At 49.0% G+C, this 23,517-nt stretch overlaps 1 protein-coding gene across 2 annotated transcripts; it reads right to left on the reverse strand.

The window, feature by feature from the left end:
- Window positions 1-52: 52 nt before the first annotated feature.
- mms22l (MMS22-like, DNA repair protein) lies at window positions 53-23,499 on the reverse strand. 2 transcript variants are annotated; one of them, XM_060064793.1, is made up of 26 exons: window positions 23,342-23,499; window positions 22,821-23,004; window positions 21,869-21,994; window positions 21,329-21,381; window positions 20,769-20,856; window positions 20,067-20,244; window positions 19,802-19,895; window positions 19,158-19,288; window positions 18,338-18,451; window positions 17,898-18,074; window positions 17,483-17,545; window positions 17,267-17,386; window positions 16,679-16,914; window positions 13,033-13,249; window positions 12,335-12,624; window positions 8,064-8,272; window positions 6,668-6,818; window positions 6,333-6,472; window positions 5,693-5,835; window positions 4,678-4,834; window positions 4,205-4,350; window positions 3,505-3,716; window positions 2,630-2,796; window positions 1,799-1,895; window positions 1,112-1,279; window positions 53-484 (listed from the first exon to the last, which is right to left on the reverse strand). In XM_060064793.1, the coding sequence occupies exons 2-26, from the start codon at window positions 22,991-22,993 to the stop codon at window positions 409-411; spliced, it is 3,726 nt and encodes a 1,241-aa protein (XP_059920776.1). In that variant the 5' UTR covers window positions 22,994-23,004; window positions 23,342-23,499; the 3' UTR covers window positions 53-408. The 2 variants fall into 2 exon arrangements, with proteins under 2 accessions (XP_059920776.1, XP_059920775.1); XM_060064792.1 differs by having other exon boundaries at window positions 22,821-23,023; window positions 23,342-23,498.
- Between the last annotated feature and the right edge of the window lie 18 nt (window positions 23,500-23,517).

Below are 23,517 nucleotides of genomic sequence, written 5' to 3' on the forward strand. Positions count from 1 at the left end.
GACGGATACACACAACACACTTGGCATGCATGTGAAATGACGTGAGAGTACGAACAAAGCAAACGTATTTATTACAACTTATTTGACATTTCATATTCTGTAGATAAAAACATCCCGCATCTTTATTCACAGCTTGTGCTACAATATAAATAGTACATACATTAAATTGTCTTTGACCTATTTAGTTATTCTGTAAACATATGCATTCTTTAGACTCCCACTGCACAATATTTGTCATATCAAAATAAAGGATATATACATGATCTTCCAGAATCTTAAAGGAGGATATCTCGAGAGGGCTGGAATGTTCATGAACGGGTTGTGACTCATCGTCATACTCAGCCCGTTTCTGGCTGTGTTTGTCTGCGCATGTGTGTGTATGTGTGTGTGTTTGTGTCCAGCCTGCTGTTAGTCTTCATCCAGGCTGACCATCTCCGCTTGACCGCTCTCCCCCAGCTGACCCAACAGCTTCTTGTAGGCGCTCCTGTCACAGGGAGTCAGTGGTCAGAGGAGTCAACCCGACAACCACAACACCTCTCAAGAACACACAAGGGCCTCCTGAGAGGCCCGGGCGTCCCTTCTACACTCAACTGTTAGTGCAAACCAATTAAAGCGTTGTTTTAGGGCTGCACAATTAATTGCATTTTAATCTTAATCGCGATTTTGGCATCTGGGCTTAACCAATAAAATACAATGGATTTTGTACAGCTGTTACAATGAAATCAAATTGAAAACAATTATAACTCAGCTATGAGGCCTCTAAGGAATCACAGGCATTGGTTCTAAGGGCGCCAGAGTCTTGTGTATCGATGTGTGGTTGAGGAATCTCTTCTGCAGAATACATGACACCAAGCAATGGGACGCGGTTGGCAGGTTAGCAAAATCAAAAAATCTGTTCACCAACCATCGAAATATCAGCGCCAAATAATAGCAATCGTCATAAACGTGCAGCCCTTCTATGTGCGTCTATTCTTTACAACATGGGATGCTTATGTATGATCGCACACACACACACACACACACACACACACACACACACACACACACACACACACACACACACACACACACACACACACACACACACACACACACACACACACACACACACCTGAGGGCTGCGTTCCTGCCCTGGCCTCTCTTGTGCTCCGTGGTCCTCAGGCTCAGGGACAGGTCTGGGACCAGCGCCCGGACCACCCGGGGGTCCAAGAGGGCCACCGTCTCTAGGGCGCTGTACACCAGTCTGTCATAGACCCCCTCGTTCTCCTCCACAAACGACCTAGTGGCACACACACACACACACACACACACACACACATATTTGCATTTACATTATTGCATTATTCAATACAATCAAAATATAAAATTATATCTTAGATATCCATAGATGGCAAATGGAGGGTTGTTAGTTTCATGCTCTCCACGCAATGGTTTTTAAATGTGCAATCGTGTGTGTGTGTGTGTGTGTGTGTGTGTGTGTGTGTGCGTGCGTGCGTGCAGAAATGTTGTCAATTAGTCAAGCATCCGCCTCATTATAAAAAATATTACATTGCAGATTGCAACAGTATTTTTAACCGTTTTTTTTAACATAATTGTTTTATACTCAAATTGGCCAACAATTTCACCACCGTATCCAGTGTGTGCCTTTATGATTGATAAATCAACCAATGTTAATCAAATATTGACCCACGCCCGGGTTACCACAGAGAGGTCCGGCGGGGCAGTGCTGATGGTAATTACAGGTGCGGCCACGTTTGTAATGTAATTATTCTAAGCATTATTAAGTGTGTGTGGGTACCGCAGGACGCTGATCATCTGGCCGCAGGGCTCCGGGGAAGAAGCAGCCGCACATCTCTCCACCACCAGCTGAAGGGCCTCTGTGCTGCTCTTCCTCACTGTCTCACACACACACACACACACACACACACACACACACACACACACACACACACACACACACACACACACACACACACACACACACACACACACACACACACACACACACACACACACACACACACACACACACACACACACACACACACACACACACACACACTATGAGTCCAGGCTCTCCAGGCTTTCACCTACTTCTGTGATTACCGCTAAAGGAAATGTGTGATTTGTGAAAATGTGCCACTTCTGTGTCATTTGCGCAGTAAAGCGCAAAGTGTCAAGTGACATCTGCCTGCCGATAATCACTCGGATTAGTGCTGCGGGCGTTCGGAACGCCGGCGCTCCGGGGAAAGTTGCGTTGCGAGCGGCTTCATGAGGAGGGAGCCAGGACTGTGACGGGGCTGTGATTGGCCCGTTGTGCTGAAGTTGTGTTGAGTATTCACGGGTAAGAGTAGGCCTATTTTTTTTTAATCAACATTTGGTGTTGTTCCATCATTCTAAAAATAAAAAAGGCTTAAAAACATAGCTCATTACCATGGACAACACGCACAAACACACACACACACACACATAGCTTAGTACATCTAGAAGTAAACAGGTGACTTGTGTGCGGTGGTAGGGACACTATCTCTAAAAGCAACTGTGTTCACACATGTCGATATATATGTATCGATGCATGTGTGATGTGTGTGTGTGTGTGTGTGTGTGTGTGCGTGTGTGTTCTTCTCACCCTGAGGCTCATTGACCAGCATCACACAGCGCAGCAGAGAGGGGAGGGGCACGGTAAGCAGCAGGGGGTCCGTGTCCGCGTTCCGTCTCAGGAGCTCCAATAGGAAGGCCAGGACCGAGGTGAGGCGGGGCGGGGGGGCGTGTCCTTTGAACTGCAGGAAGCTGTCACTGTGAAGCACACGGGTCAGAGCTCACTCTCACATCCTGTTCAAAAAGGCAATATTTTATTTGGCAAAAAGGTAAATTATATTCTTGCATTTACATATCCCCAATGTCGCCCACATATATTTGGAAATCAGCGGCGGGGGAGGCGTTGGGGGCCTCTGCATATTTTGAAACACACCAGCAACCAACAACACATCATTCTGCCCATTTTAGATTAAAACCAATCATCTGAAATATGAGGGACTTCGCCCTAAAAACTTTTTCAAAAGATAATCTTGAGAGTTGACTGGACTGGAAATCAAAACCAGTGCGTCTAAACGACTCAACAACCTATTTTATGAAACTTTAAACCCATGTATAAGCTTGTATCTATTTAGCACATTGAGCCAGGGCTTTGCCATGATCCAGACTAACTCAAGCTCCATGCTATGCTATAGCAGCACCTCTGGACTAAGCCTGGGCAGGAAACCCAAAACAGGAAGGGGCGGAGTTACGCCTTCTTCACTGCTTTGCATCACGGTATTCTATGAGAAAGGCATTCCAGGTGGCAGGATGGAGCTTTCAGAGGGGGATTTAAGCATTCGCATTTTCACAGTGGCCAGTCTACACGATGTTGATTTAAAACCTTTACAGTCACTGAGAACATCTCTTTCCGGAGAGGATGCTCTAACCTGGAGATGTCTCCTCGTACCGGCTGAGCCTGTGACCTACCAGAGCACCTGCAGGGTGGTCCGTCTCAGCGCCACCCCCCGCGGGGAGGGGCTGCCTTCACAGGAGCCCAGCAGCACTGGGTGATTGGCCACGGCGCCGGCGGAGGGCGTGGCCGGCAGGAAGTGGTCCAGGTAGCGGCTGATGACGGAGCAGAGCTGCTTCTTCAGGTAGACGCCCTTCGACTGGGACACGCTGGAGGCCACAGACAGACCCTGGCCGGCCAATCAGAAGACGGCGTCGGCAGAGCGATCAAGAGGAGAGACGAAGGAGGCATTGAAATACAATCCACATTCTTTTAAAAAAATGTTTTTTGATATTTTGTAATACATTGTTAGAAAAAAACTTAAAAAGACAACATGTAAGATTGGCTATTTTAAGCTACCCCGGTCTACATTCTGAGAAAAAAACACTTCTCCTCAATCTGAAAAAGCGAGGTTCGCTGAAAAAAACCTAACAGGAGATTTCTCTTTGCTGCTGCAGAGTCGGAGCAATTAACCTAGATCCCTGTATCCCTGAAGTTAGCGTAATTTAAAGCACACTCCAAGCTCAAACACACTGCTTACTGCAGCTTTAAGGAGCTATGTTTAGTGCGATGGAAGGGATTATAATTACATTAATTATAATTCTCTCTTTATCTCAACCCTTTCATCTCTCCGTCTACGACGCTTTGCCCCTCAGTACATGGGGGTGGCCCACCGACCTGGAGGTAGAGCGGCAGGCTGCTCCTCAGGGCTCGGTCGTGGGGCGGGAGGCTGTGGGGGAGCAGCATCCCGTCCACGATGCGGAACAGCAGCTGCTGGGCTCTGGAGGTTGCCAGCAGGGGGCTCCAGTGCTTCACCACGCAGCCTGAATCACATCAGCGGGGCAGGAAAGAGGGACGGGTGAGCGAGAGGGAAAGCCTTTCCGCTTGCATCATGCTCTTTAGTCCCCCTTTACCCTGCAACGCCATGACGACCATTCATAAAAACACTAAACCTGTTTGACCTCGTGGATGTGGACTTGATGTGGCTACGGGGATTTTAGTTATCATGAATCGACAACGATTTGGTGTTGCAAATGTACGAATGACCTTCACATGCCGTTTCCAAAAATCCCCAGGCCGAGAGCGAGAAGAGTTAGCTCATTGTTGTTGAACAGTCGAACAGAATACAGATCAGAACTTCAGTCACCCACCGACAGCCCAGTATGCCAGCTGCATGCCCTCCTGGCTCTTGCTGACCAGGTAGGGCTTGATGTACTTCAGGATATCCCCCATGTACTCCAGGGCTCTGCCCACCAGGGCCGACTTCTCAGACAGCACCTCCAGCCCCCCGTACACCCGGCCCACCGCCTGCCGGGACAGCCAATCAGGAAGCAGAGAACGGAACGCGGGACGGATAGGAGAGAGAGAAGGAAATAACGCAAGAGAGGGGAAAGAGACAGAGGTTTAATTGGATGTCGTGAGGACGGAGGTAAAAGCGAACGCGATATATTAGAAAACTAATATGGGAAGGAGCTGGATTGAAGTTTGCGTGGAGAAGCCGAGTTGTTGTACTTGAGGCGTGTGTCATTATAATGCAGCCATGTCAGACCCTACAGAAGACACACATTTGACAAGTCCTTAACGGAAGCGAGGAAGAATTACTGTTAAGAAACAACAGTACTTGAGGCAAAATGGCAGGAAATAACTTCTGTCAATATGTTGAAAGCGTCATGATTGATGAAAAACAATAGTGGGGGATGTACCAATACGGAATATAAGTATACATTCATTCATTGGCAATATACAAGCCATTTATTTGCTTATAATAAGAATGGAATTGGTTGAAAATGTTGTAGATTTTCCTTGAAGTTGAGTTGTCTGTTGGTCTCTGCAGACAGTGCAGGTGCTGTCACACTGTGTCCTCTGTGTTATTGTAGATGTTTTTAACTAGCTGCCTGCCCAGAGACTACAGATGAAGAGTCTCTTTGGCTTACTCTGGCATACTGACAATAATGTAATAAGTGTGCACTGTCCCTGTCAAAATATTGAAAGAATGAATAAAAAGGATTAAATTAAATAAATAAAATACGAAAATCTTAATATAAATAAAAAGCCATAATAAAAAAAAATAAAGGAAATGAAACAGAATAATCCACACATGGCCTTCCCTTCACCATGGCCCTACAGTGTGGCCCCGGAGCAGGGCTCCATGCTGAGGGCGGCTACCTTGATGAAGAGCTCCAGGGCGGGGCTGGGCTCTGGCCGGCCGGCGGGGGGCTGGAGGCCGGCTCTCTGCAGCAGAGCGTCCACCTCAGGCAGCCGCAGCACCAGCCGGGTCAGCTCGGCCAGCTGCTCCTCCACGGCCCGGCCTGTGGACCACAACCGCACCACAATGCTGCTTCAGGTGCAGCGCTCGGATACCTGAGTCGTCGATATGCAGCGTTGATGTTCATCACTTTTGCTTTGAATGCTTCTGCATTGATTAACGTTTGTGTGCAAGCAAAGCATTCTGTAGCGTGAGGTGTTTCATAAATGATAATCATTATTATTATTATTAAAAGCGAAGCATGAATGAATGAAATATGTGAACTGAACATGCTAAATGTTGTACACTGGGCTAATTGAACGGTTTACCAGGACGCTACAATACGAGTCTGCTTCTGTTTGATGGACGCAATATAATAAAATCGACGGGTGTCTCTTGCCTTGCACAAATGATTTCATAATCAAATAATATTGCAATGATATTAAAATAAAGAGCAATAAAGTTGATCTCCGCTGCTGCAGCAGCGACAGCTCCACCGTGGACGTGTTCTCAGCGTTAAACCGCGGCCCTGTAGCCTGGAGGGCTACAGCGCGACCTTACCCGCTCTGCTGTCGGAACCGTCAGGGTTCCTGTGGAGGTGCTGCTGCAGAACACAGCGGAACCAGGCCCTCACACACAGGGCCTGGGCAGAGCCAGGCACCGCGGCACCGGGACCAGGGCCCGTCGCCGACACCAGCTCACTGGAAGGGACGGGGATCAGAGATCAGGGATGGACAGTGGTCCCAAAAGGGAACACAGGGGCGTGTGTGTGTGTGTGTGTGTGTGTGTGTGTGTGTGTGTGTGTGTGTGTGTGTGTGTGTGCTCCGTGGGGCTCCTCGGTGCTTTGAACACTATGGTTGGAGTCGAGGGGGGGGGGGGGGGGGGGGGGGGGGTACCTGTTCTGGAGGAGGTGAGGGAGGTAGCGGGTCACCAGCAGCGGGTGCAGCATGTCGTCCCAACCGAAGCACTGCATGATTGACAGGACGGGGCGGGGCTGGAGGTCGTTGGGGGCGGAGCTCGGCAGATCAAAGGCTAACAGCGTGAAGCCTGGAGAAGGAGGAGCAGGGGGGGGGGGGATTAAACAAGCCTCAGAGTTAGCATCGCGCCAAAACGTTCCCCAGAAAGTTTAAAAGGGATGGGAGCCTCGTGGTAGATTAACCTCACGTCCTTTATTGTTCTGCGAGCGTTCTACCTTTCCTTCAAGGGCCTCCTCACTCTTTCAACCCCTAATCTTGCTCCTGCTCCCCGATGGCTTTGCAAACAATCTCCCTGGCCCTCTCCCTCTCTGTTCGTCTCCCCTCCTCTCCGCTGCCAAGGCAGTGCTTTTGTACTTCTCCGCCTCGCCAGCCGACACCCCGATCCAAAGCGCATTAAAAGAACATTTCTCTGCCTTTCCTCCCGTCCCTACACCTCATCCTCCCACCCTCTTATTGACTCGCTCCTTCCCCTCTGCCTTGTCGTCCTTTCTTGTCTTCACCAGGACACGCATCGGTCTTATCGCTTTAGCTCCCTCCGTCTTTCACTTCTCCCCATCGCTCCTTTCCTCACCCCCCTCGCCTCTCCCTCTGTTACCTGAGCTCCTGTCTCCCTTTTGTTTCTCCTCTCATCCACCCTCGTCCTTCTTTTTCCCCCGCCTCTTCTCTCCCCCCCCCCCCATTTCCTTTCAGTTGACTTCCTACCCTCTTCCTGTCCACCTTGCTCCTCTCCTCTAGCAGTTACCTGCTCCCTTGTCTCCTCTGTCCTTCTCCTCTCCTGTCTCTCTTTCAAATCTCCTTGATCCGTCCTTTTCCCCACGTCTCCTCTGCCTGTTCATCTCTCCACTCCTACTCTGTATCCTCTGAACCCTTCCAGTTTCGTGACGTCATTCCATCTGATAACCAAGTCAAAGTCTGTCTGTTGCCTGTTGGGTGCTAGTATAATTTTATTTGATATAAATACATATTTTTTCAGGTTCTATATCCCATGTGGTGGATATGGATGTCATTGTATATCATTTTCACGCATTGTAGGTCTTAAGGAAGCTAGATTTGATCATGTTGCTTGAGGCTTACCGGCTATAGGGAAAGCTTTATGCTGGTTTGATTCTGTAGGTTGCCGGTGACTTGCCTTCTCTTAAGCTTTTCAGTTTAATCCTGTGATTCTCTGTGTACCTCACAATCAAATACTTGAACTTGAACATTCTCCTCTAGCCGTTTCCTTCCTTTCTCTCCTTGGCTGTCTCTCTATCTCAATCTATTTTTCTCCCTCTCTTCCCCCCCCCCCCCCCCTCCCCCGTTGGTCGGGACCACTGACCTGCAGCGGCGTCGGCCAGCTGGGGCGGGGGGGTCAGGGAGAGGCGCAGGCTGCGCAGGAAGGGGAAGAAGTGGACCCAGAGAGCCGCTGCCACAGCTAAGTGGCGCTCTCTGGCCACGCTGCTGCTGGTGGAGGCGGTGGAGGTGGTGGAGGTGGTGGAGGCCCATGTCGGGGCCGGGCCAGCGTGGACGCCTCGCTGATGGACCCGCCTGGTTGACGGACAGACAGACAGACAGACGGGCATCATTGAACGACACACACACACACACACACACACACACACACACACACACACACGCACACTCAGATAAATCATTCAACACGACGGCAAACACAGCCGCCGTCTTTCCAGAGCAGCCCCTCCCACCGCCTCCTTGCTTCGCATTTCTTAAACCCCCTGCTACACCGCCCCCCCCCCCCACACACACACTTCCACCGCCGAACCCAACCCCTCCCGCCCCATCCTCCCCCCTCCTCTCTCTCTTCCCTTTCATTCCCCTCTCCTTGTGTTTTCCCTCGCTCTCTCGTCTCGGGGGGGATTAGCGGCGGGAGCGGTGGTGCGGCGGGGAGCTCTGCGGGGCGAGGTGTAGGTGGAGCACAGACGAGAAACAGGGGGGGGGGGGGCGCGGAGGTGGGGGTGGGTGAAGATATGATAGGCAGGGAGAGAGAGGGGGGGGGGGGGGAAGAGAGGCTGAGGGCTGATCCCGGCGTACACAGTACAGCGTACTTTAGCTTCTGTTGGCTCGGCTGGCGCGCCCCTCTCTCTCTCTCTCTCTCTCGCTCGCTCGCCCCAGCCGCCCCGCCAGCCCCACAGTGGCTGGCATTAGCCCAGATAAGCAGCTGAAGGAGCTGTAATCTCATTTAGACTGGAGATGATCCTCTCCTGTCCCCCCTTGCTCGCCCGCATTTGGGGGGGAGGGGGGAGGGGGGAGAGAGAGAGAGAGAGAGAGAGAGAGAGAGAGAGAGGAGAGAGAGAGAGAGAGAGAGAGAGAGAGAGAGAGAGAGAGAGAGAGAGAGAGAGAGAGAGAGAGAGAGAGAGAGAGAGAGAGGAGAGAGAGAGAGAGAGAGAGAGAGAGAGAGGCTCTCATTTCTCCCCCCAGTCTCTTCACACCCCCAGTTTTCTCTTTCCCCCCCTCCCCTTGTCTTTTTTCTCTCTCCATTTCTCCCTCTCACACACACACATACACACCTCGGCAGTGCCTTCCCTTCCAGCAAGGTTGCATCTAATCCAGAGAGAGCTAAAACAATCGATTAGAGTCTAAATTCATTAGCCTCGTTACTACTGAGGAATGAGCCTTTCACACCCATCAACTCTCATTGTACAAGACACACACGCACACACACACACACACCTTTAATCTCGCACATACACAAAATCATACATTGATATACACACACACACACACACACACACGCAAACCCTTAATCTCGCACATACACAAAATCATCCACAGATATACACGCACACTCCACTTTAATCTTGCACACACGCAAAACTGACACACACACAACAATTCCCAGACCTAATTTAACCTTTCTCGCGGCTGAGACGCAACACGGGACGTGACACACACACAACATGCTCTTTGTCCGGGGCCCAGTGTTAAAGGGCAAACTTTACAGGCTGCACCCCGCCAGACAGCTTCTACCCCGCTCCAGTCCCGCTCCTTATGGCTGCTCAGGCACATCTGTGACGCCATCCGACCCCACCGCTTCCACTCCGCAAACTCAATCTCACAAATTACTTCCACCTTGGTGGCATTAAAAGGAGAGGGGACACCCCTACCCCCCCCCCCCCACACACACACACACACACACACACACACACACACACACACACACACACACACACACACACACACACACACACACACACACACACACACACACACACACACACACACACACACTCACTCACACTCACTCACACTCACTCACACTCACTCACACTCACTCCCTCCCTCGGCTGAACCCAGGTGCTTTTGCCTTTATGATCACTAGTGACTGGAGCTTCCCTGGTGAGACCGCCGCCCCGTCGAGCTAAAAAAGGACCCGGGGATGCACGCGTCTATCCCTCCCATGGCTGGCGCCGCTCTCTCCCTCCAGGGCCCAAACGCAGATGCTCCCGCCTCCCTGGTGGCCATGTGAGTAAGGGAGGGGGGTTGGGGTCAGATTAAGATATTACACTGGTTGATTGGCTACTTTGCCTCGGCGCCATGGCGGTGGCTGATGGAGACGAGTGTTTTTGCGAGGCTTCCTGCGCCCGATAATTCTCTTAATGTGTGCGGATTCTGCGCGCCTCTTAATAAGACGCTGCGATACTCTGGCTGAGTTTGCCGGGCTACATAATTACCTGTTAATTGTGTCAGAGGAAACACATTAATCACTAAAAGAAGTGCAGAGTATCGCCAGGTCGAGGAATTAGCTTTAATGCGGCGGGACAAATTGGGAAGAGAGAGGGGTGGGGGGGGTGGGGGGTGGTGTAGGGGGCTTTATTATCATTAAATGGGTCATTGTGGTCCAGGCCAGGGCCACAGAGAGACACACACCGTGTGGGGCTATCACCCTACATCCTCTCCATTTCCTTCGGCCATTAATGTGCAAATGTGTGGCCTCTCCGACACTGAGACATGAGCTGGGAAGTTTGGGAATTGACGAGAGCTAAGTGGATACGCCTGGAACCAGAGTGAACATCTAGGTATGCGTTTCATTTGTATCACGCGCGTGCGCGTGTGCGTGCGTGTGTGCGTGTGTGTGTGTGTGTGTGTGTGTGTGTGTGTGTGTGTGTGTGTGTGTGTGTGTGTGTGTGTGTGTGTGTGTGTGTGTGTGTGTGTGTGTGTGTGTGTGTGTGTGTGTGTGTGTGTGTGTGTGTGTGTGTGTGAGTACGCTGATGGGAGGGAAGGTTAAGAGAATTAATCATAGCTCTTTATGAATCGCCGTGTGTGAAATCAAACTTTTTCAAAGACCACAATGATTGTATTCTAGTACATAACGTCACTATTCAACAAATCCCCCATTATTTCAAGCACCCCAGGTAAATGAACTCTTTGTACCATGTGTTCCAAGGGAACACCCTGATGTTCGGAACATGGGATTCTGTAAGCAAATGTTGGCATGGAGCCAAAATAACATGTTATCGGCGGCCGATTGTTGTCATTTGTCTCTAGACACAGCTGTGCATATAATTAATCCATAAGTCTAATGCATATTTTTGTCATGCAACACCTCTGCACACACTGAACTGAATCACTGACTGACAATGAGTCCTTTTCCAGTCATTGTGGAGTACCCAGTAAGCCACTGAATCATTTTGAACCCAACGGACCATGAACATAGGGGGGTCAGAGGGGACGTATCCGGATCAGATTCATCTTAGATTTACCGATGCCTCCCAATCGTCTGTCATAAGGGCTTGTGGATCCAACTATTCTCACACTAAACACTATACTCACACTACACACTATACACTATACTCACACTATACACCATACTCACACTATACATACAGTATTTAGTATTTAGATCCACACCCTCCACCCTACAGTGCCACCAGACAGATGGCGTCCAGCTTCCTGTGGTGTCTGTGAGGGCCTCCTCCACACCCTACACCGACTAGCGGGCACTCGAGTGAGCCGCAGCTCCTGACCTTTGACAGACGGGGTCGCGTGCGTAACGCACACCGCTGGCCTCCGGTTGAACCAGCGCCGAGTCGAAAACACAGCGTCGTCCCCGCGGCGACGCCGGGGTCCGCGGGGGTCCGCGGGGGTCCCCCGAGCCTGTAACTCTACTCAGGGCTCTGCCAGCACCTGGCACAGGTGACCTGGGGGCCACAGGGGCCCCAGAGACGTACAAGGGCCACAATGCCGAACAGAGGATCTTTCCAGTACACACACACACACACACACACACACACACACACACACACACACACACACACACACACACACACACACACACACACACACACACACACACACACACACACACACACACACACACACAGAGAGAAAAGGAAAACCTTCCACAATCCTGTCATTGTCGGTGGAAAGTGGAACCTCGGTTCTGGAGTGGATAACTAAGCTGTTTGCTGTAATGAGAGATGTCATCTTTACAGAAGCCTTGTTAGTCCGCCTCCAGAAACATTGTTTTATATGTAGATCTCAACACAGATTGTAAACCGTAAAACCCGTCCTGAACAGCAAACACCCACATTGAGGGAGACCTCATTGAAACGTTGAAGGCCAGTGTATGCTAATCTAGTCTGGTGGTACCTGAGCTGTGACAGCACGATCTGCAGGAAGCCCAGGGCTGAGTGGAGCTCCGACTGGCGGCAGGCCGGCAGCAGCCAATCAAAGCCCTCGTTTAGCAGCTTCTCTTGCGACAGGCCGAGGCAGGCGCTGGTCTCGAAGACCTCGGCCACGCCCTCCAGGTAGGAGCCCAGGGGCCCCCAGAGGGCCAGCCTGCGAGAGGCCTCCGTGGTCTTGTCGTAGAACTCCTTGGCCGTCTCGTTGAAGGAGGAGGCTAACCAGCCCGCCTGCGCCCCCACGTCGAGACCCCTCTCCTGGAACAAAAAAGGATTATTCACAACTAATTATGTTGATAGAACACAAACACACTGTTATGTTGTCTTTGTCTACCATTAAACAGATTTTATTTTTCTTTACGTGGCAATAAAATGTATTGAAATATAAAAATGATGTAAGATAGCGCCGATTAGGATAAGATCCTTTTGTTTTTGCATACATTAATACATTTGTATTTATATTGACATTTCAAGGAAAAGTGTTGATTTGAGTATCACAGTGCGCCACTGAACATTATCACAGATAACCGTTAAGAAATGTTATGAACACAACACACTAACTACCTACACAAATACTGCACATTTTGCTTCATAATCTTTGGAATAACTCATCAATAAACCAAAACAGAGGGTTTATGTTTCCCTATATCATGTGCTCCAGCTGACCTGGAACAGCAGGAGCAGAGCCAGCTGCCCCCTCCAGACCAGCGCCCGGCGCCCGGGGGGGCAGGAGGCGGGCAGGTGTCCCAGCAGCTCGCAGGCCCGGCCCGCCACGTCCTCAAGCTCCACCTGCCGTCCCACCACCATGAACAGCAGCAGGAAGTTCACCAGGCCCGCCTCACTCAGATCCTGCATCTTCTTAGCCGAGAACTTGGAGTAGATTCTGGTGGAGGAGTGGAGAAGGGTGGAGGAGGGAAGGGGTTACAAAGGAGGGACGGAGAGACGGAGGGGGTGGAGTGCTAGATGTGTCTGACAACAGGTTATGCTGGGGCCTTCTCAGAACGACAGCGTTTTGTTTCATGAACATAATGAACTGCGAGAGGTTGATAATGATACTGGCCTGTATATGAGGGCATTGGATCCCGCCTGTTCTTGTAGCACTTTAGACTTTAAAAAATGAATGAAGCAATCAAGTAGCTTGATGGATGGCAGCCCAGATAAGGCCTTCATGCAGAGACTCTGGAGCCCTGGATGTGTGGGGCTCACTGTTCCATTGAAGCCAAAGTTTACTGCACTAACATTAGCTGCCAAGTGTCCATTTAAAGCAACCCAATGGTTTAAACGTTGCTTTTCTCCGTTGCCTTTACCTTTTTGCCTCCCTTCCACCTCAAAATACTTTTTTCTTTCTTCTGGAGGTGATTTTTTCACTCGTTGACTTGAAATGCTGACTTACTGATCTCCACCCACCCAATCCCACCACCATGCCCATCTCCTACTGCCCCTGAAGGGGGGAGTGTGTGTGTGTGTGTGTGTGTGTGTGTGTGTGTGTGTGTGTGTGTGTGTGTGTGTGTGTGTGTGTGTGTGTGTGTGTGTGTGTGTGTGTGTGTGTGTGTGTGTGTGTGTGTGTGTGTGTGTGTGTGTGTGTATAGGGAGCACAGAGTGATAGAGCGAGAGAGTGATAGAGCGAGAACCACCCAGCACGCCGTTAGATCTTGCGGGCACCGTGGAGAAATGCCTTTAAAGATCATGTTAAATGTCAGAGACACTCAGGCACACCACAGTGGGTGCTTGGTTACTCTCTCTACAGCCAACCCAATTTACTGCAAACACCAGAGAGATCAATACCCACACACACACACACACACACACACACACACAAACACACACACAGACACACACACCTTCCTTGTGGTTTGCTCTCCCGGCAGGCTTGAGGGTCCCTCTCCCCAAAACAAAGATATGTGTGTGTTTGGTTGTGTATGTGTGTTGTGATGTGTGGGTGGGCAGGTGTGTGTGTGATGCTGCACCCAGGTCAAAACACAACAGAGAACATCCTGAGAAGGCCGGCTTGAAGGCGGTGCAACCGATACCACAGTAATAATAAAAGAAATGAAAAAAAGTTGAGAGAGATAGCTGTACGGAGCGAGACAGGGTTAAGAACAACAGCAAGAAACGACTCAGCCGAACCTTCAAGGGCCTGCGAGGGCAGAGGTGGGCCAGCTCGCATTCGGGGGCCAAGCAGAGAGGAGGAATGTGCTTCGATGAACACAAACACTGCCAAACACAGAGAGGCTGGTCGGGAACAGTGCTCGGAGAGGCAGAGGCAGAGGCCCCATTCGAGTCTCGGGTTGTGAGGCTATACCCCTTCTCAAGAGGTCAAATTCTGGTTCCCTCTGCAGGTACATCTGGCCTAAATAACAAGGTAAGCCTTTTTACAAATGTTGAAAATGTGAGGACCAATCATTGCTCAGGGACGGCATGATGGGACCAATCAGTGCTCGGGGGAGGTCGTTCCAAATCATGACGAACAAGCAGTGCCGCATTCTGCGCCCCGAAAAATGTAATAATGGCCGGTGTAGCAATCTACGGCGATCAAAACTGTTTTCAACCGTTAGAGACTGAATAATGATGTTAAAAGATTACCAGAAATCAGCACTGAAGTTATACCGAATATGTCTTTGCATACTCTTGCAAGGATTCGCGCAAAGGCGAAAAGAAAGAGCGTCTCTGCGATTGACTGGTGTTTGTCGATCCATGCTAGGCCGCGCCCATACTTTGGAAATCAATTGCTGCCGAGCCGAGGCCAGGCTGATATCCGTTGCTGAACACAAAACGTGAATATCTGTGTGGTCTCCAGAGGCTAGCCTCAGTCTCCCTTGGCCCAACATCTCCCGGCTTATCCTTCTGTCTGTCTGTCTGTCCGTTGATCCCTGACAGCTTTCTTTCCGCAGGCAGCAGATGCTGTTAACTCCCAGTGTCAGGAGATCAACATGCTCCCAGTCCACCTCATTAACATGGCCGCCGCCGCCGCCACAGTTCCGCTGAGCCCGACCGGGAAATGGGAACTCTGCCGAAACCGCTGGCCACGGTGCACTCTGCCACAACCCCCCCCCCCCTCCCCCCCCTCCCCCCCCCCCCCCTCCCCCCACTCCAAGAGAGGGGAGAGGGGGTTAGGGGATTGAGCATGGGTGTCCTGGACCCATCCCAGCCCAGTATGGTGGTTGCCAGTGCACTGCCTACCACCCACTACAACTCCCCACACCACCGAACCCCCCCCCCCACCCCCCCACCCGGCTACTCAGCCACCCACCCACCCTCCATCCCTCCTCCCCCTATCTGTGCTGGAAACCATCGCGGCTTCGTTAAGGCGAATTAACCGCCGCGCTCGTTAGCTAATTAGCCTCCGTGTCTGCGGAGCCGCCGAGCACGTTCCAGACAGAGGGAAGTCATTAGGTGGGCTTAGCAGCGGCTGCCTGGCCCTGGCACCCAGCCGTGGGGGCCGGGGATGTGGGATTGCCCCTCGGCCCGGTTCTGACGCGCACCATCAGAGTGTGTAATCTTTGCTTTCTTCCATTTGTGCACTGAAGACACACACACACACACACACACACACACAGGCAAACACTAAAGAAAAATAACCCAAACCCTTTCAACTGGCCTGGGAGCAGGTGCACTGGTTATGATCTGTGTGTGTGTGTGTGTGTGTGTGTGTGTGTGTGTGTGTGTGTGTGTGTGTGTGTGTGTGTGTGTGTGTGTGTGTGTGTGTGTGTGTGTGTGTGTGTGTGTGTGTGTGTGTGTGTGTGTGTGTGTGTGTGTGTGTGTGTGTGTGTGTGTGTCTGAATCAGTGTACGTGTGCCCATGTGTAGTGCGTGTCAGTAGGGTGGTTCTTGGCTCCTGTCTGAGTTGAAGAGCAGGTGGTTGACTCCTAAGGCACCTGCTCCACCAGGGGGCCTGAACAAATATCAAAGACACTGGGAGACTGCGGCCCACCTGGCACGTACACAAACACTGGCGAGTGCACACACGCAGATCCACCAAGAGCTTGCATGCTCACAAATGAGGCGGACTTGCAAAATCTTCCAAGTTGGAATTGCAACAAATTAAAGTGTTTGATGAACAATCATTGAGTCCCTGCCATCATTCCTCGAGGCTGGATTTATTAGAATACTGATATAAAGCATAAAACACAGTATAGGCACAGTGTATACCAGGGTAGGAAATTAACTGAACTACCTTATTTTTTCTATATTGCCTGACTATGATTCAACGACCCATGATTCAATGATGATATATGATTCAACACACACACACACACACACACACACACACAATAGCCAACAAAACCCTGCTAAGTCTCGCTCACTGTGCTCACCTTCCCTTCATCTGCCTGCGGGGGGCGCCACTCCCACTGTCCTGGGCCAGGCAGAGGTACAGCACCCTGAGGAAGATATGGAAGGAGGTGGCCGAGCGGTACAGCTGGGTGTGTCCCGGGGAGCGCAGCGGGCCAGGGGAGCAGCAGCCCCGGGCCTGCTCCATCAGAGCCAGGGGCGTCCTGCACACGCTGCCCAGACCCGACACCCCCAGCCAGGGCACGCTGAAGGAGGCGCTCTGCGAATGGGTGGAACATGTTTTAAAAACACACTCGCCTTTGATATTTTTTTTTTCAGCCCTCAAGCCAATAGCAAATCATTAATATGCCAAACAAATGTGAATAATTATTGTTACACCATGGCAAAGGAAATCTTGGTAAATCATGATATGCCTCACTAAACCAATTATACCAGCTCATTTGGTTCACTAAAAAATTAATCTGTTTTATTTATTTTTTTATTGTTGCTTGCAATTTCTTGTTTCTCTTACAATGCAGTGACAGAAAACAGCAAAATAAGACGAACACGGTTAGCAGAACCCCTCGTTGGAACCTGTATGCAAGAGTTGGCGTCGTGGGGGTTTGCCTTACCAGGTTCCTGCTGTAGTAGTCCCACAGCGTGGAGACGGCCGCGGTGCTCGGCTCCCACAGCAGACACAGGCTCAGGCAGCAGTGCACGTGCATGCGGACCTGCTCCTCCGCTAAAGGGGCCTGTGGGTCCAGAGGGAGCGTGAGAACAAGTGTTTAGAATGCAAGCCAGTTACTTTGGGCTGGGGTGTGGTTACACAGTAACACGTGTTTTCTCACCCTGGGGCTGCATGTGGTCTTGAGGAGGTCCTCAACGAAACTCCAGTTAGCTTCAAGTTGCTGCTGTGAGTTGAGAATATAGAAATATAAAAAAATAAATGGGTGTTAAAATATTAACAAACAGGGTTACACAATTGTTTTGATAGAAGAGAGAAAGATAGAGAAAGACAGATAGATAGAAATAGATAAAGATAGATGGATAGACTCTCAACAAAACAGTTTGTATTGGAGCCAAATTACTAAAGTTAAACAAACAGCCAAGATATATACACCTTAATAGTTGATGGCCAAATGTAACAATCCATCATTTGGAGAGACAGAATACCCAAGACTTCTCGGTGCAAAGGGAGCAGAAAACTCTTTCTTGTAATCAACGCTGAGCATTGAAACACAACCACGTCCGTCCTCCCAGTACCTTGCTCTGCAGTACGCCGTTGCGGCCGTACTGGGCCAGCTCTGCCAGGTGAGTGACCAGCCACCATGTGAAGCCGAGCGGGTCTTTGCAGAGGCTTGGCAGCCCAGCGTACTGCTCCGCGGGGGGCCTGCCTTCCACCAGGGGCTGCAGCAGCTGGTTAATGTAGCTCCAGAATGACTGATGGAGAATAAAACACACGGGACCATGTTTAGAGCACGAATGATGCATGTATGACATGGCACAGTTAACACGGGAGGACACTGTCTGTGTCTGTGTGTGTGTGTGTGTGTGTGTGTGTGTGTGTGTGTGTGTGTGTGTGTGTGTGTGTGTGTGTGTGTGTGTGTGTGTGTGTGTGTGTGTGTGTGTGTGTGTGTGTGTGTGTGTCTCTCTGTCTCTGTGTGTGTGTGTGTGTGCGGTCACTTAACGTTGTTTTGGCTCACCTGCGTGTGTAAAGCTTTACTCCTGTGACCCAGCAGCTGCATGATGAGGAGCCACAACTCTTTTGTGCAGGTGCACAGGTAATGGTCGCTAGCCAAGGCCTCTGTTGGCCTCACCTGCAAAACAAGCGCAAAGCGACGGTTCAAACCCTGGGCCATGTTTTTCACACTGGACCAACTGCATCCAGGTATTATAGACTGACGGCAATCATTGAATGCATCTCAATTTGGATGAGAAATCAACATCAGTTGTGTATTTTCTTTTTTCAGTCATTTCCAACCGTTGGGTATTATCTAATCTGGGATCCAGCAGTACTACTTTGTTATAGCAGAACTTCTGATCCAGCATTCCTACGATGTTACAGCAGAACATCTTAGGGGAGCTGGTTTACCAAAAGTGTAAGCGGCTGAGTTACACCTTGTTTTACAGTTTCTATATTCTATGGAAGAAAATTAATTTGCCTGCTGGGATAAAAAAGTCAGAAGTGGATTTTAATAAGTGTATTTTTTACAATAGCCTGTCTAAACGGTGTGGATTTGAAATCTTTACAGACACATTTTCTTTTTTTATACGGTTCACTACTACTGGCCGAGTTTGTGTTCACCAATTACACACCTACAGATCTCCGCCCCCAGCGACATAATTGGTAGAAACAAATATGCAGCGAAAGACTTTAGCTTGACTGCCATCAAACTTTTATATATTCATCTAAAGATTAATGAATTGAGAGACTAGGTTTCATCATACGCTCCGTATCATCTGTGCTTCTGGATCAGTGTGTGTGTGGGGGGGGGGCTAATGAGGTGTGGCGGGCCTCCCTACCTTGCTGTACTTGCCCATGGCCAGGCCAGCGAGGTCACACAGCAGACTGCACAAGTGAGCCTCAAACAGGCTGCTGTCAGTCAGGTTCTCCCCAGTCAGGTTCACAAACTGGTGGGCGTACACTACCTGGCCTTGGAGGTGTAGCAAGGAAGAATCACATGCAAATAAGTAAAGAAGCCTTTGGTTGGTAAGCTGTTCGCAAACAACATACCCAGTGAATAAAAAAAATGATACATTTGAAACGGAGAGTAGGCAGGATTTGGATGAAATTCCGCTTAACCAAAATAAAACGTCTCCCAGCTCTCCCACCACACGATTTTTAATCATGCATGTGCAGTTCAGCGTAGCTGGGAAAAGAAAGGCAACCAGGAACTTGACTTTGTAGAGACCTTCCTGATTGATAGATACAAAACTAGCCCTGATTGGTTATTGATTATTATTATTGGTCATAAATCACTCGTAGAATTGTGTTTATGTTGCACAATATTTGATATACAGAGTAATTAGATCCTTTTTCAGAAATTTGGCCTACTGCTCCTTTAATTGTTGGTATTATACTGGAAAATCTACTAACTACGGAAGTTACCAATCTTAATATATTTTTCAATTCAAATGAGTAGCCGGTGTCTGATCCAGGGTAGTACCTCGCATCTTTTGCCCGAGGATATGAAGGACCTCCAGCACAGACCAGTGGATGTCCAGGTGCAGATGAAGCAAATGCCAAGCAGGAGGAAAGATCTGGGGGTTTCAACAAACAGAAGTTTTACATTAGAAACACACATTTCATATTCATCCTTCATAATCAAATGGAGATGCAGTGTGGATCACAATGAAGTGTTTTAAAGGAGAAGCAGCAACGGCAGCAACGACAACAACAGTAGAGTTTAGCGAGGGGCCATGTGGCGCTACCTTCCCCTGGTTCTGCATGGTGAAGGCACTCTGCAGGTTGGCTGGCAGGTCTTTGAGGCGCCCTATGAGTAGAGTTAGTCCAAACAGCTCCTCCAGGAGAGCCGACGGCAGCTGGGCCTCCTGCCCCTCGTAGGGGTGGGTGGGGCCCTCCTCCAGACTGCTGGACACCTCCAGGTACCTGCATGGACCCCCACGCACATGTCAGATCAACGATTCAGGGAAATCCTGGGGCACGGTTGAACGCATGCATCGAATACAACAAACAAGACACACACACACACACACACACACACACACGCAAACACGCACACACACACAATACATTACGAAACTCAAGAGTGTGAAAAAAAGGTTGTTGTTCACATTTAATTGCTGCAAACTAGAATGTCAAACAGATAATGAACCATTATTATTATTATTTAAGATTTATTATTAATTACATTGTATGGCTTCCTAGGAGTAAATAAAGAGATACTAAGTCTGAAACCACTTGTGTACCAGCCAATCCAATGTGTATACATATGTTCCGATTGATATCATAATTGCCACGCCAATGGATGGAACTACATAATACATAGAGTAACAGATCTAGTAATAACATACATGTTTTTCTCAATTGCCCCCTGGGGACAAATAAAGTTTTTTTGAATTTGAATTGAATTTGAATGGCAGGTCAGTGTTTTACAATGCGTGGTCAATTACCTGTGCAGAAAGACCTTGACATATTGGAGGAACAACACACAATGTTGTCTGAGCTCCTCCGCTTCATAGTGGAGGTTGCCAGCCTGACCTGCCCACACATACGCACAATATTACACAATATCAGTTGAGCGTTTCACACAGGTCCTTTCAAACTGTCCCTGCTATATTAAGAGTGGTAACACAACATTGCAATTACTGAGAATGGGCCACTTGGAACCCGTTTTGTCAGTAATAAACAGGTGAAGAAGATGGCAACATTTGAATTGATGAATGGAGATATGAAGAGAAGAAAGACAAAATTTGTGAAAAATTGTGACTAGATGTGTAGGTTAAAGTACTGGCACAAGCCATTAATACCGGCACAACATGAAGCCATTTTTTTTTTAATAAGTTCACTGTTCATTTGACTGACATGCAAATGACTTGGATTGTTCTGCTGGAAAGCACCGTCGGATAGCACCGCATGGGTAGCGTATCAGCTGCTGGACAGTATGGAAATATAAAGGCTGTCAGACGGCCCAGGTTTGCATGACTACGGACCGAAGTGTGTGGAGGCTCACCAAAGTCATGGGAACTGGCCTGGACCAGGGCCTCCAGCCGCAACAGCCTTTGACTGGAATAGAACAAAGAGAAAGTGAAACCACGCAGTGACATCATCACCAGGAATGAGCAATGCTTTACACCCCCTCCTCGCCTTCTCCCTCCACACGCTGACTCCATTTTAAAAGACTTGTCAAATCAGACTTTTTTCGGGCCATTACCATGCTTTTAGTTTTTTGGTAAATTCATTTCGAAGAGAAACAGAGCTATTACTTTTGCAATGTCAATAGCGCCAGCAATAAATCAGCTAATGATAGATTAGATTAGATCAAATAAGATGAGACGTTATTGATCCCTTGAAAATGATTTTCAGGGACGGGGGGCAACAAATGCAGTGTAATATATATATATATATATATATATATATATATATATTTGTTTTTTTATGTATTTTAAATTCCTTGATTTATTCAACTGAAAGTGTATTGACCATGTATCTACCACCAAAGTTAACCAACATTGTAGACATTGCAAGTAAAGAAGTATATATATTTTCTCACCGCAGGAGACCAAAGAGCATCTTGGTGGATTCCACCAGGGCCGTTTCCGTGGTCCAGGGGAAGCCGAAGATCTCTACGGTATCTGCCTCGTAGTCCGCAGGGGCCGGGTCCAGACGCAGCAGCAGCCTGTGAAGAGGGGTCAGCCATGGGAGTGATGCTCACGCCAAGACTGCGGGATCTGACCATGACTTGGTTGGGACTTAAAAAGGTGCTGTAGTTAAAATTTAAGAGCTGTAATCACAGTGTAATTTGTTGGAGAGGACAGCTGTCAGCTGTTTGTGAGTGAAATGTTCTGTGACAATATCAGTTCTGGTTGACTGCGTGCCTGCCTCTGTGCGAGACCATTTCGATTTGAGACAGTTTCTGGTTTATTTCTGACCAATCAGCGCATTGCTTCCTAGACGGAGGGTGTTTATTTTCAAAATGTTGCTGTTTTTCCGCTTTCTTCCTTCACTACTATCAAATCATACCTACAGCACCGTTCAAAAGACCACCTCCGTATTTCTGTGGTTGACCCTTTGAATGTTATTGAACAACCTTCCGATACAAATTGATTCCATGGTTACATCAGTAACTATTTTTTCATTTGGAAAGAGGTAAGGGATTACTTTTGCAATATTTGTGCTTTCAAGCTCTTGCTAAAACGGTAAGCTATTGCCTGACACCAAGTTATCCAAACTCCTGTGTTGATGGATATACAAGAGGGAGGGGCTGTCAGAAGGAATATGTTGTTGGTAGGATCACAAATGAAATGTGATAATTACTCATTCAATACTATGTACTACACTACAACTGTTGAATGCAGCACTGCACTAAATACTTCATGACGTGGATACAGCTAAAACAGTATAGCATGTACCTTGTCACCACATTGATTCAGTTGAAACTATAAATTCAACTGTAGATGAAATGAGAGCTACTTCTGAAAGTCACTTCGACAAATCAACTTTACCGCTTCATGATGCCGTTCATCATGTACCCCTCTGACGACAGGGACTGACCCGGGCCGTCCCGAGCAGAGGCGCAGCAGAAGCAGGGCGGTCGGGACCGGGACAGCTCACAGAGGCCGTCCGATGCGGAGGGAGACACGGGAGGAGTGAGCGATTGGCTGAAGTCCTCCGTCATATCGTCGCTCGCTGTGGAGTTTTATTTGGCCTGGTGAATTGTGGAACATGTAAGATAAAAAAGGTAGATAAAAAAACACCAGCTGACTCAACAATCAACACTCGACATATTAGACATGATCTGACGTGGTTCTCTTTGTGCCGGATAATGAAACACAATGAAGACACCAGACATGCAGACTTGATATGGACAAATTATAGAGTAGGCCACCTTTAATGTCTGAAATAACTAAGGTTAGTCGAACAGTGAAGGTTACCAGTTAGTAAACATTGACGATAAGAAGTTGCATTAAAGCTAGCTGAGGGCAGATCGACAGACACCGACATGTAAAATAACACGAGCACATACCGATATGCAATCGTTGAAACCCCTTCTACTTATTATGTCAGTTTGATACTCCGTGTCGATTAAATTGATAACTCTAAGAACAACACGTCCGCTTCTTCCCATACTGTGTGTTCATTCTCTCCCGCGTTCAGTCCACACATGCGCGTCATTGGCCGTGCGTGCGACGTGCTCGACGA

The sequence above is a fragment of the Gadus macrocephalus genome, chromosome 11, assembly GCF_031168955.1.
Source record: "Gadus macrocephalus chromosome 11, ASM3116895v1".
Classification (NCBI taxonomy): domain Eukaryota; kingdom Metazoa; phylum Chordata; class Actinopteri; order Gadiformes; family Gadidae; genus Gadus; species Gadus macrocephalus.

Excerpts from the sequence above, each read along its gene's own strand:
- mms22l (XM_060064793.1), bottom strand. The coding sequence starts at position 22,993 with ATGACGGAGGACTTCAGCCAATCGCTCACTCCTCCCGTGTCTCCCTCC. Across the intron at positions 21,382-21,868 it reads ATGCTCTTTGGTCTCCTGCG|TCAAAGGCTGTTGCGGCTGG; the intron begins GTGAGAAAATAT and ends GTTCTATTCCAG. Across the intron at positions 17,387-17,482 it reads AGACCACATGCAGCCCCAGG|GCCCCTTTAGCGGAGGAGCA; the intron begins GTGAGAAAACAC and ends CTGGACCCACAG.